Source organism: Camellia sinensis, chromosome 6, assembly GCF_055761805.1.
Source record: "Camellia sinensis isolate YWXY chromosome 6, ASM5576180v1, whole genome shotgun sequence".
NCBI classification, from domain to species: domain Eukaryota; kingdom Viridiplantae; phylum Streptophyta; class Magnoliopsida; order Ericales; family Theaceae; genus Camellia; species Camellia sinensis.
The window spans coordinates 183,707,298-183,722,280 of NC_138966.1; the positions used below are offsets into that span (position 1 = coordinate 183,707,298).

The following is a 14,983-nucleotide window of genomic DNA, read 5'->3' on the forward strand; positions in this document are numbered from 1 at the left end:
AAAGTGGAAGAGAGAGAGATGAGCGTTTAGACAGGAATCAAAGCTTCTTTTGAACCAAACCTTCTTTTGAACCATTGATATTTATTAGAATTGTTTTAAGCCATTGAAATCAAATGTATCTCTCATACATTTTATACATTTTCAAAAACTATCTTCCCTTATTATGTAGATTTGTCATTATCAGCTGATTAAAAGCCATAAAATACAAAATAATGTAATAATATTAATAATAAACAGTCATATTTATCATTTTTTTTAGCTTCATAATTAAATTAACACAGTAAATGTTAAAAAAATTGCAAAAAAAGAAAAGGAAATATACGTAAAAAAATCATAGTGGGCCATTTTTTATTTATTTATTTTATTTGAAATCTTAGGTCAAACTTCAAAGCAAAACAAATACTAAAATCACGAGGATCTTAAACATACATAAAAATGTGAGTACCAAAAGTAGAACAATAAAACCTACAAAAAAGTAAAAAAGAAAAAAGGAATTCATCGAACCAAAAGAACTGAGAGCAATAATTAAACTAACTGTAATAAAAATAAAAATAAAAATTAATAAGAAAAAACCAAAGCCTCACATTGTACAATTGTAGGGTACACATTTTTTTAACAGAAAGACAAACTACAACCTATACTGCCAAAGCAATATACATCAATTATTTCCATATGATTAGGCCTGTCATCGGATCAGATTTAAACAGTCTGTTAAGGAATATCCAATCTGATAATCCAAATTCAAATTAATCCAATTAGCGATTACTGTCGGATCAAATTCAGATTGTTTTCTAATCAAATTGGATCCAGTCCATTGACAGAGGCCTGCATATGACTAGAAAACAGAGAAACTCTATACAACAAACTATCAACCCTGCACCGCCAGAGCCTGCAAGTGTTCGATAAAAACTTGCAGGCTCACATCATCAGTGAATATAATCTCAGAACCATTCGTGTACATTGAGTTCTGCGTAACAGATGGATTCAACTTGGCTAGAAGAAACCTTGCCTGGCTACTGTGTTGGTCGCATTTTATAACCTTCAGCACCGGAACACGTTCATCCACCAGTTGCTGCACGTCAAGCTCCGGGGCTTCCATCAGCGTTCTGAAACTCTCATCGTTCGGATCCTTGTCATAACCAAGTTTCCTCCACTGAGCAATCTTAGAACCATAGTGAATAACCACATAGAAGTAAGAATCAAAGAGCAAAATTACGTCTGGGGAGATAGAGCAAACATCGAGGAGGACTGGAATGGGAGGGCCGTCAAAAGAATATTGGAAAAGAGTCGGTTGAATCATGATGAGAGAACCAACCACCCCTTCACGGTTTAACATCAACCGGAAAAAAGCTGTCTCGTCGGGACTGCTATTAAAGACATCAATGAACTGTGATCTCCGTAAGTAATACATAAATTGTGGGTACAGCGAGAAATTGGATGATAGACGGAATGTAGATGGATCTTCCGGCACATAATCTCCAAACTTAGAAGCAAAACTTATCAGCATCTTATCAAGCCATCTGATGACATCGTGAGCAAGATCCCTCTCTGCTTTGTGGATGGCAAGTCTAGCCACGACTGAAGCCGCTGCTTCCTGATCAAACCCAGTGGTGATTTCCGGTGAGTTGTTCCCGACCCATCTCCTCGCGGCTGTCGTCACCCTTTTCCGAATCCCCATATTTCCGTGTCGGTAACATGTAATGAACTGTATGAAGAATGCAGAGCTGGGTTGTACTTTCTGTTCATCGCTTACTTGGAAGAAGAAAGCAATGCATGTTCTGTTGGTGAGTGTACCTAACTTCCAAATATTGGTTCCACCCTCACCAATCTCTTTCTCGCTCACTGAACTGTTCTTTTTCCGAAGTGAAACACAGGGACCAAGGGCTCCACAGATTTTCACGTCTTTTGTCGTCACTATCTCGATAGTCACATCAAAACACATCTTCAAGTTCCCTTCTTCATCACGATTAAATAAGTGGCGCAAGCATTTTTTGAATTGCTCTGATTCAAATGATTCCCCTAACATCATGAATCCACCTGAGCTCTCGATAGCGGCACTTAGCTCAGCTGCTCCAACTTGATCGAGAGAACAAGCAAACAAATCAAGAACAATAGATGAATTCATTAACCTCTGTGATAATTGTTTATAGAACCGGCTCGACTTTCTATAGTTAGCTGCGTGTCCACTATTCAGGTCTCGGTGAGTTCTGATTGAATGACCAAAATCTGAGTTTACAATCATCCCAGGGCCAACAGTTCCAGGCCCAGATGTGAAGACCAAGATTCGTGAACCTGTGTTAATTGAGCATCCTTCTAGGAGTCCAACAGCAGCTGATATTGCAGCGCCTGTTGACCGTTGACGACGATGACCAGGTATGACCTGTGATGAAGTATGGATATCTTCAATTGATGTGGTGATATTGAACTCACATTCTGATACCGGCAACAGAAATCCTTGCTTTTGATTAGCCAGTGCCTTTCCAAGTTGTTGCTTCAGGTGATGAATCCCCAGCAATTTTATGGTCTGGCAATAAATAACAACACAATAAAAGTTAAAAGAAACCAATTATACTACATAAAAGAGAAATTAGTCAAATGACAAATAAATTCTTTATGAACTGCGAAAGAAACCAGTAAAATTTCATCTTAACACACACCGTTACTATATATTCTACTGCCTGTCAAATGAAAACTATACACTAAACCTGAAAACCTTTAAAAGCATGAATCTGGAGAATTTGTGATATCATTGGGATGTTTTTAAGAAGCAGCATACTGTTTCAAACTGATGTGCAAACCAGCAATCACAGCCTTGACAAATGAGTATGCGTGGGATGTATATAGGAAGAGGTACGCAAATGTTCCCATAGAATGAGCAAATGATAGGAAGTTCAAACAGAAAAGCAAGCTTTGTCCAATAACCTTACTACATAAAACATCAACATATAAAAGGGTAAAGCAGGTAGATATAAAAACATACAATGGAAATTGGATACCAGTAGATTGAAAGATGAAGACGAAATTATAAACCAAAGACTATAAAGAGGATAAAAAAAATCGCAAAATATGTTACATGGTAAAAGGCAAACAAGGTAGTGCAGTAGGCCTTCGCAATTTAGCAGGTTTTTTGCAAGAATGGGAGGTGAAGCCCATTGACGCATTTTAAAAAAAAAAAAAAAAAAAATTCAAAACACACCATAAGGGGATCTTTGTACACCAGGTGTATATAAAAACAATGCACTCTCATTGAGAGATAGTTCTACCAACACATATATATTCACAAAAATGCCCTTTTAGGCCAAAATCTGGAAGTATGAATCAGAGACAGCTTTAATCTATTAACAGACATCTCTAACTCCTCATGAAAGGGGATTTGGTGAGCTAAGGCTCAACTGAGGTAGAGCATTTTGCAAGGGAGGATGGGAATCACCTTCCGCTAAATTGTCCGGTGACTAGGGAATTATTTTGTGTGGTGTCCTCGGTTTTTGGGATTAACTGGGTAATGCTTGGTGCAGTAAGGGGATGGCAGCTTCTATGGGTAAAGGTTGCCCGAGGGGTCATGCAAGGTTGTGCTTGAACTTGATGGTCATGGATAGAGAGGAAGGGGGCTTTTGAACAAAGAGAGCTTTCAGTCCAAAGTTTCAAGGAGTCGGCTCAAAAGAATGAAAAAAATTATTTCGCTTACCCATGAATGAGATAGAGGCCATGTATATATAATTGATTCATGATACAATTTAGGAAACGATATAAATAAGAAAACGATGTAAATAAGGAAAAAATACTAAATCACTGATTGATAGAATCATAAATTATATACATAATATTAAAAATAAAAAGATTCTATGTGCTCTAATTTTTATATTCAACACTGTCCCTCAAGCTGGTGTGAAGATATTCAACAATCGCAGCTTGCTAACGGATGACTGGAAGAAGTCGGAAAAAACTCAACGACTAGTCCAAATAAATGCTACCGAACAAATTTAGTAGATCACTATATAATAAAGACCAAAAAAATGCTTAATACATCAGCACCACACCCTAGAAAGGAAAAAAAACAAGAACTGAACTGCCTTAAAAGAGTTACCGAAGCATCTATGGCCAGGAAACAGCCAACAAGACCCTGGTTGGCATTAGAGGCCAGAGCTAATGCCAGGAGATAGTTTATGGTCATGTCGAACCGTTGTAGAAACTGATAAGAACTAATGTCGGGACAGTTTAAGGTCATGCTAGACCATCGTAGGAACTGACCAAAATCAATGTCGAAACAGTTTACGAGGTCACGCCGGACTGTTGAATTAACCGGAATCAATGTCGAGACAGTTTAAAGAGGTCATGCCAGACCGATGTAGAGAATTGAATGTTGAACCAGCAAACGTGACACACACATAACTTATGACGTCGTGCTGAACAATGATGGCAATAGATGACTGAGTGCGCTAAAGGACGGCTTATTAAAAAGTGAACTAGGGGGCGGCTTTGGTGGTGCACTAGAGGAGGCGGTTTTAGTTACGCCAGAGAGGGCGCCTTAGGTGGTGTACTAAGGGGGCGACTTGGGTTGTGTGCCAGAAAGGGCTGGTGGTTCACATGGTATATCACCATGCTCAGCATGATATACGTATAATACCCCCCCCCCCAAAACTCAAATAGGTTTGAAAATATAAACCTATTTGAGGTTGAAAGAGAGGGAAAGACAAAGTGGAATAGAAACACACAAAAAAATGAATTACGAGTAAAAAAAAATATGATAGAGATATTTGAGATAGAAATAAACTACTAGATAGAGGAAGAGAGAAAATATGGTAGTGGAATGGGTTGAGGTCCGGCGGGCAGCCAAGGCAAGGCTATCACCCATTGATGAAGCAAATTACTAGGTACTTAACCTAACTTTGATACCAAAAAGAATAAAAAAAAATTATTTGACTTACCCATGAATGAGATAGAGGCCATGTATATATGTTAATGTAAATTGTAAATTGTGTAAATTACCACACCACCAACTCCACCTACCATCTCCACTACCACCCACCACCTCCACTACCATCCACTACCACCACTCACCTACCTCACCTACTCCCAAATCCTCTCCTATATAATAGCTTGTAATATACAAAATATACACAACAATCTTGTAATAAATCAATCAATAATATATATCAATTTATTTTACATGGTATCAGAGCTATAAGATTTAGGCCTATATTCCTTTCTTTCCGGCGGGCAGCCGGCCGGCAACCATGCCTTCGCTGCCCGCTGGAGTTTTTCAACCCCTCCACAGAGTATGGCTCAATACCAAGCTTATTTCCATCAAACACAGTCTCAACAATATACCCACTCTCAAACTTCATCATCGGACGGCCAACAATTGCTGTTTTTTGTGGTAGCTGTAGCTTTGAGTGACCACAACCATTTCATCAGAACAGAGGCAACACCTGAGAGAAACCCACTAACAATCTTTGCAGGAGAAGTGGCTTGAGCTGATGATTCACGGATCTGATCTCCTTCACAACATCAAGATGACCTCTATCTGCCGCGGTAAACAACACGGTCTCTCCCAATTCATTCACTTCATTCCTGAATTTTCTGCAACCTCAGAGTCCCCACCATCTGCAAATCGATACCGCCAAGAATCTGTTTCACCGCGGCCAGATCACCACGCTGCGCCGCCAAATGTAGCTCGGTGTCGTTGTGGCGGCCGGTGACCTACTTCACGTACTTCTTCTTCCTCCATGCTGTCCCTGCCTGTAGTTGAAGTCCCTCCACCATTTCCAGCTGACTGAAGAGGACCTTGGGGAGAGCCGGATTGTGAACTACTTTGCTTTCGTGACTCATCGCCCTGATCTTGTGGCATCAACATGAAGTCGGTATTTTTTGCAAATGAGACTTCCCTTCATCTTTGGTGAGTCCATCGACCTGCATGAGTTCTCTAATCTGCTTAGGAGTGGCCACTTGTGAACCACCAAGTTGTTGCAAGGCATTCAACATCACCATGCTGAGACTTTGGAGTGGGAGGTGCAAACCCTAGAACGTGAATGACAGAGCTCTCTCTCTCTCTCGTCCCTTTCTCTCCACTAGACCCACTCACTTCCTTTTCTTATATTTTTTAATATTTTTTTTCCTCACTCAACATGGATACCACTCACTTCTTTTTTTTTTTTTTTTTTACACCCATCCATCGCCCAACCTTTCTTTTTATAAAACTTCATTGGTCTCACTTCTCATTTCTTTTTTTTTCTTTTTTTTTTTATTCATTAACAGCACTTGTCTACACGCACTCTTGTTCCCCACTCATATTTTTTTTATATTTCTTTTACTCCTCCTTTTGACAAGGACACAAACCACACACTCACACACCCACCCACGGGATTGACAGATACAGATGCCTTTTCTGATGAAAACATTTTTTTTTTAATCCCTTTAACACAACTAGCTCATCCGCTCGAGTCCCACTAACACTTAGCTGCACCAACATCTTTTTTTTTTTTTTTTTATTTCATTTCATCTAAAAAAAAAAAAAAAAAAAAAAAAAAACCGCAGGTTTTCAGCACACCATGGGCCAAGAAATCCAGGTCAACATTACACCATCACTGGTTTTTCCATCCATTATTTTATTTTTTATCTTTTTTTTTTTTTTTCTCTCTTATTCTTATTATTAAACCCACACCAAACAAACACAACACCAAGCACATTCCACAATCTTTGTTTTATTTTTGTTGGGCTTAACCCCGTTCACCATTTTACACCACAACCCCAAACAACCAAAAAAAAAAAAAAAAAAAAAAAAAACACAAACAAACAAACAAACAACCAAACAACCAAATCCACAACCACCACCCACAAGCGGCACTTTTTCCTTCTCCCTTCTCTACTCTGCCGCCGGTCTCTTCTTTTTGCCTCCGTCCTGGGCGGCCCTTGCCGGTGTTGCCTCCGTGTTTCCCATTCCACTGGGCACGATCACTACTCCTTGCTCCTCCACTGCAGCATATGGCGGACTTCCAAATCGGAACATCACGGTGGCCTTCCGCTTCAGCTCCTTGTTTTCTGCCCTTAGCACGCTTATCTCTGCTCGCGCATCCTTATACATGCGTTGGAGCAGAGCCAGCTGGGAGTTTAATTGCTGCACCTCATTTGTCCTACTCTGCAGCCGGTGCGACAAGTTTGTGACCGCCGTCATGGACTCCACACACGCCTTCAAAGTATACTGATTAGCCTCCACATCCGTTTGCACTGCCATTTTTTGCTCCACCGACTGCATCGGAAAGTTCAACGGAGCAAACCCAGTGGTGTTTGGTTGAGGTTCACGGGCCACCGCACCCGTTATCTCTCTTGTTGACTCGTTGAGGTCAGGAAAGAGAGTCAGCAGACCACGGGACGACGAAGCCATCTCTCGCAACAGAGTGTTACAGCCTCTCTCTCTCAGCACAACGAAGAGTTTTTCAGAGAAATTCGCAGGTTTTTTGTCTCCGCCTCAGCCTCAGCCTCAGGTTCAGTCTTGGTTATATAGCCGAGGCAGTCACGCGCATCGCGCGCCTCTTGACGTTGGCCGACAACCTGGCACGCCTTTTCATGGCACGTCTTTTGATGAATCGGGCACGCCTTTTGATGGCACGCCTTTTGAGGGTGCGGGCACACCTTTTGAGGGCACGACTTTTGAGGGCTCGATATCTACATCCATGTATATCTTTTGGGCAGCCTATATACACACTCATACAGTGTCTTCTACACCAGTCAGCTTTATCAATCCCTTTGTTTCAACCTCAAATAGGTTTCTATCTTCACACCTATTTGAGTTTGAGGGGGGGTTATACACAGTATCATGTATAAGTCACTTATGGCGAACTCCCTAAGTCGTCCCCTTGGTACACCACCACAACCTTATACAACGGTCCGACATGACCCCATAAACTGTCTTCTACAACGGTCTGACATGACCCCATAAACTGTCTTCTACACCGGTCCGACATGACCCCGTAAACTGTCCTGCTACAACGGTCCAACATGACCCCGTAAACTGTCTTCTACAACGGTCCGACATGACCCCGTAAACTGTCTTCTACATCGATCTGACACGACCACACAGTGTCTGCTACAACGGTCCGACATGACCCCGTAAACTGTCTTCTACACCGGTCCGGCATGACCTCGTAAACTGTCCTGCTACAACGGTCCAACATGACCCCGTAAACTGTCTTCTACAACGGTCCGACATGACCCCGTAAACTGTCTTCTACATCGGTCTGACACGACCACACAGTGTCTGCTACAACGGTCCGACATGACCCCGTAAACTGTCTGCTACAACGGTCCGACATGACCCCATAAACTGTCTGCTACATCGGTCAGACACGACCATACCGTGTCTCCTATCCTGTTTTATTTTTCAGTTTATTTTTCTGTTTTGTGACTCTCTCCAAACTCAAGTTGGCTAGTGCCTATCCTCCTTGAGTTTGAGGGGGACTGTTAATGTAAATTGTAAATTGTGTAAATTACCACACCACCAACTCCACCTACCATCTCCACTACCACCCACCACCTCCACTACCATCCACTACCACCACTCACCTACCTCACCTACTCCCAAATCCTCTCCTATATAATAGCTTGTAATATACAAAATATACACAACAATCTTGTAATAAATCAATCAATAATATATATCAATTTATTTTACAATATATAATAGATTCATGATACAATTTAGGAAACGATATAAATAAGGAAATGATGTAAATAAGGAAAAAATACTAAAAATACTAAGGGTTGGTTTGGCATAAACTAAATAATACAAAAAGTTAAAAAGTCATTATCCTATTTAAGTTACATCATCTTATTTAAATCACATCACCTCTCTAACACATTACATCAAACCCAATCCAAACCCAACCCATATAAGCCAATAAGTCAAAAAGTGTACTTTTTTAGAACATTCCAAACCAACCCTAAATCAGTAATTGACACAATCATAGATTATATACATAATATTAAAAATAAAAAGATTCTATGTACTCTAATTTCTATATTCAACAAACTCTTGTTTCCATGTATTTATGGTTTGGGGTCTTTTTTCATTGTTTCATTTTCTCTTTTGCTGTTTTGGTGGAAGAGTTTCCATCAATGCATATAGGCTACATATGATATCTTGTATAATTTGCATATTCAAGGTTGCAGCCCTTTGTGGTTCTATTAGATAAATTTTACTTGCTCAATTCAAAAAAGAAATGGAATTGGAGAGATTGTAGGCAAATGCCTAACAGGAGAAGAACAATGAAGATAATTAGTGACGAGAATACTGATTAAACTCGTGTCAGGAAATTGGACTATTAACAATATTACAGAATAAGTCCACAAAGCAGCAAAAGATGAGGTTAAACAACAAGACTTGTAAGATTCGGTTGGGTTAATCCGATGGATAATTGAAAGAGAGAACCTTTACAAGACATGTTAAGTGACATTAAGACTCTGTCAAAGATGTTTCCTTGGAAGGTATTTGGTGCACAAAAGCACTTTCTTGTGTGAATGGTCACTGTAGGAAATATTTTAACATCATACAACTTGAAAATAATGAGAAAGGTGCTCCTAAATTAGTGTATATCATGTATACACACAAAAGGGAGAAGGAAATGATTAATCATCAGTTGTGTGCTTGCAGGCTGGGGAGTAATGGTCTATTCTTCTCAACCTTTTTGGGGAATACTAGACGGCGCCAAATTCAATTGTTGAGGTATTTACAGATTGGCATGTTTATCTTTAGGAACAATAAAGCAATTTAGAGAGTGGTACTTCTTTACATTTGTGGTATAGGGTTGCACAGAGCTCAGGTTGGGTCAGACTTTACCCCACCTAAGAAACCAAAAAAAAAAAAAACCTCAGTTAATTCTAAAGATTATGTGTTTTAGAAACCAAACAGAACCAAGCTGGATATTCTCGGTTAAATTTGGATCAGCTTCAGTTATTTTCGCCGCAAAGTTCGCATTTTTAAATTTTGTTTTTCTGTTGCAACTTTTATTTACTATGAGATCTAATCCTGATAAAATATTGCAATAAATGATAACTGCGAATGAATATAGTGACTGAAACTATTTCATAGGCTATCATCTTTGAGAGGCTAGTTACCACCATGTTCACAAAGAATATGAGGATGTGATTTTACATAAAAAGGTAGAGGGAAAGCTTTCCTAACCAACATCAAACGAAAGAGCAGAGCTGGTGATAGACCTCCTCTTTGACCAATCCCACCGCAGAAAAAACACAATCTTCTTTTTCTCAATTAGTTTATTAGTACATGGGTTGAGACTGAGGTGAAGGGTATGGCATCACACTAACCCTGTTTTCATATGGGTCTCAATCCTTGGGTTTTTTTTGGGTATACTGATCCCAATACAGAAGTTGAGCCAACCAATGAGGTTGGTTCGTCGGAAGTGTAAACCTGGAGAGAGCCAAGACAACCAAACAATCAGACCAAATCAAACCATGGATGAACTTTGGTACAGTTCTTGAGTTGGTAAGTCCATATGTACACCCCTACTAGGGCACATCTGGAAGGAGAGGAAAATCAGCTCATATAGGGGTTGGAGTAGAGAAGTTCGTACTAAAAGTTAAACTGGCTTTTGAAAATCTTAGGTTGCGTTTGGTAGAGCTTTAGAATTATGATTTAAGAATAGAGTTGTATTTTGAGTTTGTGAGTTTTGGAATTATAATTTGAGCAAGGTTTTAAAAAGCGGCCGCAACCGTTACGTACGCCGTTACGTAACGGTTTTGGCAGTTACTGCCACCCATTACAGCCGCCTTTGCAGTATGATTGAGATTCACAGGTGTGTCGGCCATAGCAGCTGCCGTAGCGGTCGTAACGGTGCCATAACAGCCGTAACGGCTTGTTAAGCACCGTTACGTAACAGTTCCAAACTGTTTCTTTTGAAAAAACACAAAAAAAAAAAGCTGAAAATGGGAGAAGAGGGATAGAGAGGAGGGAAAATAAAGAGAGAAAATGGAGGAGCAAAAGATAGAGAGAGAGAGAGAGAGGAAGATGAAGAACATGTTATTGATTTGTTGAAATTGTAAGACCTATGTTTTTCTATTCAGTTGCTATCACTCAACCATTTTGTATGTGTATGTCTATCTATATATTGTTTGAAAATAATAATAATAATAATAATAATAAGTGTGATTATTATCTATTTGGCTTGGTTAAAATATGTATGTATATATATATTTAGACTTTTATTTATTTTTTTACTTTTGTCATTGTTTATCTTATATATAATAGTTAGTGATTGATTTTTTGTATAATATAAAGTCATTAATTATTAAAATAAAATGTAAAAAACTCAGTTTATAGTGATTTAAAAATATGAAATATATTGGATCATACTTAAAAATTTACAAAAATTGATCAATATTTATTTTTAACCCAATAAATATGATCATGGAAAAAAAATATGCGTATCGGTAAATTTTTTTCAAATTGTGCTAAAAATAAAAAAATTCACGATTCCGGCTACTGCAGCTGTTACACTACGACCTTTACACCCCGCAACCGCAACCGCAACGGCGACCGCAACCGCTTTTCAAAACCTTGGATTTGAGTGTGAAAAATTTATTTGGTCATGAGTTTTGAAAAGAGTTTTGAATTGAGTTTGGAATAATTGATGTGACATATGATATTTGATTCAAAAACTTACAACTCATAACCAAATACACAATCCAAAATTTTATTCAAAACTCATAAAAAATTTTTAAAAAATTCGAAAAATATTTTTTGATTTAATATATAAAAAATAACAGGTGTCAATTGTAAAAAAAAATAATAATAATAATAAAAGATTGCACTGTTCTGGTCAACTGGCCAAACGTCTAGGAGGATGACTGGGTAGGCCAAATTTTAAAATTCAAATCCCGCCTAAAACGAGTTTTCAAAAGTAGTGTGAAATTAAGTTTTGAAAGTTACGACCAAACATCATACTCAAATATGGGTGTGGAATCATGATTTGAACTCCACACCAAACGCAGTCCTAGTCTTTCCGGCTTGCTTCAAGCTATCCTCTAATTCTCTTGTTCATTTCCTCATAGGCTTATTTTCTCACATACAGATTAGCATGCCTCTTTTTTTCTAGTTATACTGTGTACTTTACTAGTACTCTGGTTGCACTCCTCTTTTGCCCCCAAAAAGAAAAAAATATTAGGGGCTGGAGAACCAATCTAACAAAATTAATAATGTACTCAAATAAAACTATGCTTAACATAACTCGGCAAAGCATGATCAGAATTTCTATACAAAAAAATTTCCACTCTAGATAATGTATTGCCAAGCCTTGTCAAATTAAAAACAACCATTTTCTATTAAATCATAGACCAACTCTTGTCAAACCATGGCAATCACTAGATAAATATGTGTGCCTAATATAAACCACATGCATGAATAAACACATTTTCCCAATACGTAATGGACCTATAAGCGTACAAATGAAAGAAAAGCATCAATGGCTGAAAAAAGTAAGGAAGCAGAGCAGAGGTGAACCTAGTAAAACCAATGACTAAGCTACCTTCTCACCCATTAGGGAAAACAATCATCAAAATGGAGGGACGATGAAGATGCTATTGAACTTTGCAAACCAAAAACAAAGCATTGAGCCTCTCAAAGTCACTAACTCACACTTTTTGATTGATAGCCAAGAGATACCTAAGAAATATCATTTTCAATATCTTGGATCAATTATTCATAAATGAGCAGAGATTGAAATAATGTGACACAGAATTAAAGTGAGTAGAAGAAATGGAAGAGCATATAATCCATACTCTATGATCATAACATTTTTGTAAAGTTGAAAGAAAATCTTAGATGTATGGTACAAAATGTTGGGCGGTTAAAAACTTGTTAAAAAATGAGTCTATCTTCAATGAGGATGTTGAATTGAATGAGTAATGCCACGAAAAATAATAAAATTCAACATGATCGCCTTCATAATTGAAGATAAAATGAGGAAAAATTGTCCACAATGATATGATCATGCACAACATGATTATCTGATGAGCCTGTAAGTTAGAGTGATTTGATCCATGTTGCGGTTGCTAAATAAATAGAGCAAGACCAATGAAAACATAGGTGTAGTTAGTAAACGGTCATGATTGCCTTAGATTTCATGCTGACATGTCTTTTAATAAAGACAACTGAACTAAATGAACCGATGCAACCAAGCAATATTTCATTTTGCATTTGAAATTCGATATCTTTATAACTTCCTATTATGTTAGCAACATTTCAAATATGACACAATACCAGTATCATTCTCAGCGTAAACTGTGACTTTGTTCTGCTATGGATTGAACTACCTAATTATTAGCAATAATAAGCATTTCGAATAAATTGATGAAATTATATGCTGTTTGTTAATTACCTGATCCGACGAGAGCTCACGTTCACCATGGAGCACCACAACCCTCGAACACTCGGCAAAGCCAAGATCATGAACACTCACCATTGAATCAAAAGTCACCAATCCCACCAAAGTATTCTCCGGCAACCGCGATACAACAAGCAGTAACTCATTCTTAAGCACTCTAAGCTCCTCCTCCGGCGTACAAACATCCACAACAAACACAAAAGCCGGTCCAACCCCTCTCGAATCCAAACCCGACAGCGAAGAAGACGAGAACGACGAAACCAACGAAGCCGACGAAACAGCCGGCGATAAAGAAGGCGATGACAACGACGACCCGTGACCCCAATTGCTATTCAAATTCAAATTGGAACTTGGGTTCGACACTTTGTGAGCCCAATTGCTATTCAAATTATTCAAATTGGAACTTGAGTTGGAAACTTTCTTACCCAATTGATACTCCACAGTACTGTAAGTGGGAAAAAGCTCGGCAGGAAGATTGTTCTCGCCGATTCCGGAATAGGATCGAGGGAAGGAGTTCTTGCGGTAGCAGAAGGGGCAAACCCAGATCCGAGACTGGTAATCGACTCGAGCATAAGGGTTTAATACGGCGCCGCATAGGTTGCAGATGAGAGGATCGTAAGGAAGTAGTGGAAGCTCATTGAATTGCATCAACGGAGTGGACATGATCGAGAGAGGGATAACCAAAGCATTAGCTTCGGAGTTGGAACATGGCCATGAATTCCATGACCACCGGAGACCCTCAATCGCCTCCAATTCCACGAAATCCATTGATCACAACTCGATAATCAAAGTATATTCAAAACAAAAACAAAAACAATTTAGCTTGATTACATATTTATAAAGCAAAAAACAAAAGAATACAAAGTTGTGTGTAAAGCTAGAAGGGTTTAGAGGAAAAGGCTTTTAGGGTGTGGGGAAATGGGTAGGTGGGTGGGTCGACAGTGAAGTAGGAGGAAGACAGCGACAATGGAGAAGGTATAAAGTACCAATCTTGAGATAAATGTCACAGGATGATGATACCAGAGACGACAAAACATGGGGTGCTCAACATTACTATGCCCTCGGTTTGACAAACTTCTCAGGTTAAGTACTTAAAAAAAGAAGAAAAAAAAAAATTTAAATGCGAAAAGTTAATAAAAAATTTTGTCATTTTAAAGTTAAAAAATTAAATAAGAAAATTACACAAACAACATTACTATGCCCTCGGTTTGACAAACTTCTCAGGTTAAGTACTTAAAAAAAGAAGAAAAAAAAAAATTTAAATGCGAAAAGTTAATAAAAAATTTTGTCATTTTAAAGTTAAAAAATTAAATAAGAAAATTACACAAACAAAAAAATTTCAGGCTAAAATAGTTTAAAAAATTAAAAAATTAACTAAAAAAGTTATTACCTAATGACCCTTATATATATTTTATGATCAACCATATTTTTTAGATTTTACAAAAGATTAGAAGTATATTCTGTATTAAATTTTTGGTAATATAAATTTTCTCTTTTCTAAAATTTTGTCTATTGACATATATATTTTTTTCAGCGTGGCTAGGTAGCTCAAGAGGAAGTTGGCCCGACTGGCTCGAAATTCAAAACGA

General features: G+C 38.2%; 1 protein-coding gene across 1 annotated transcript; it reads right to left on the reverse strand.

Annotated features, from left to right (window-relative positions):
* Window positions 1–525: 525 nt before the first annotated feature.
* On the reverse strand, window positions 526–14,455 carry LOC114321961 (Sec23/Sec24 protein transport family protein). The gene is made up of 2 exons (XM_028269219.2): window positions 13,389–14,455; window positions 526–2,524 (listed from the first exon to the last, which is right to left on the reverse strand). The coding sequence occupies exons 1-2, from the start codon at window positions 14,160–14,162 to the stop codon at window positions 869–871; spliced, it is 2,430 nt and encodes an 809-aa protein (XP_028125020.2). The 5' UTR covers window positions 14,163–14,455; the 3' UTR covers window positions 526–868.
* Between the last annotated feature and the right edge of the window lie 528 nt (window positions 14,456–14,983).

Excerpts from the sequence above, each read along its gene's own strand:
- LOC114321961 (XM_028269219.2), bottom strand. The coding sequence starts at position 14,162 with ATGGATTTCGTGGAATTGGAGGCGATTGAGGGTCTCCGGTGGTCATGG. Across the intron at positions 2,525-13,388 it reads GTGAGCTCTCGTCGGATCAG|ACCATAAAATTGCTGGGGAT; the intron begins GTAATTAACAAA and ends ATTTATTGCCAG.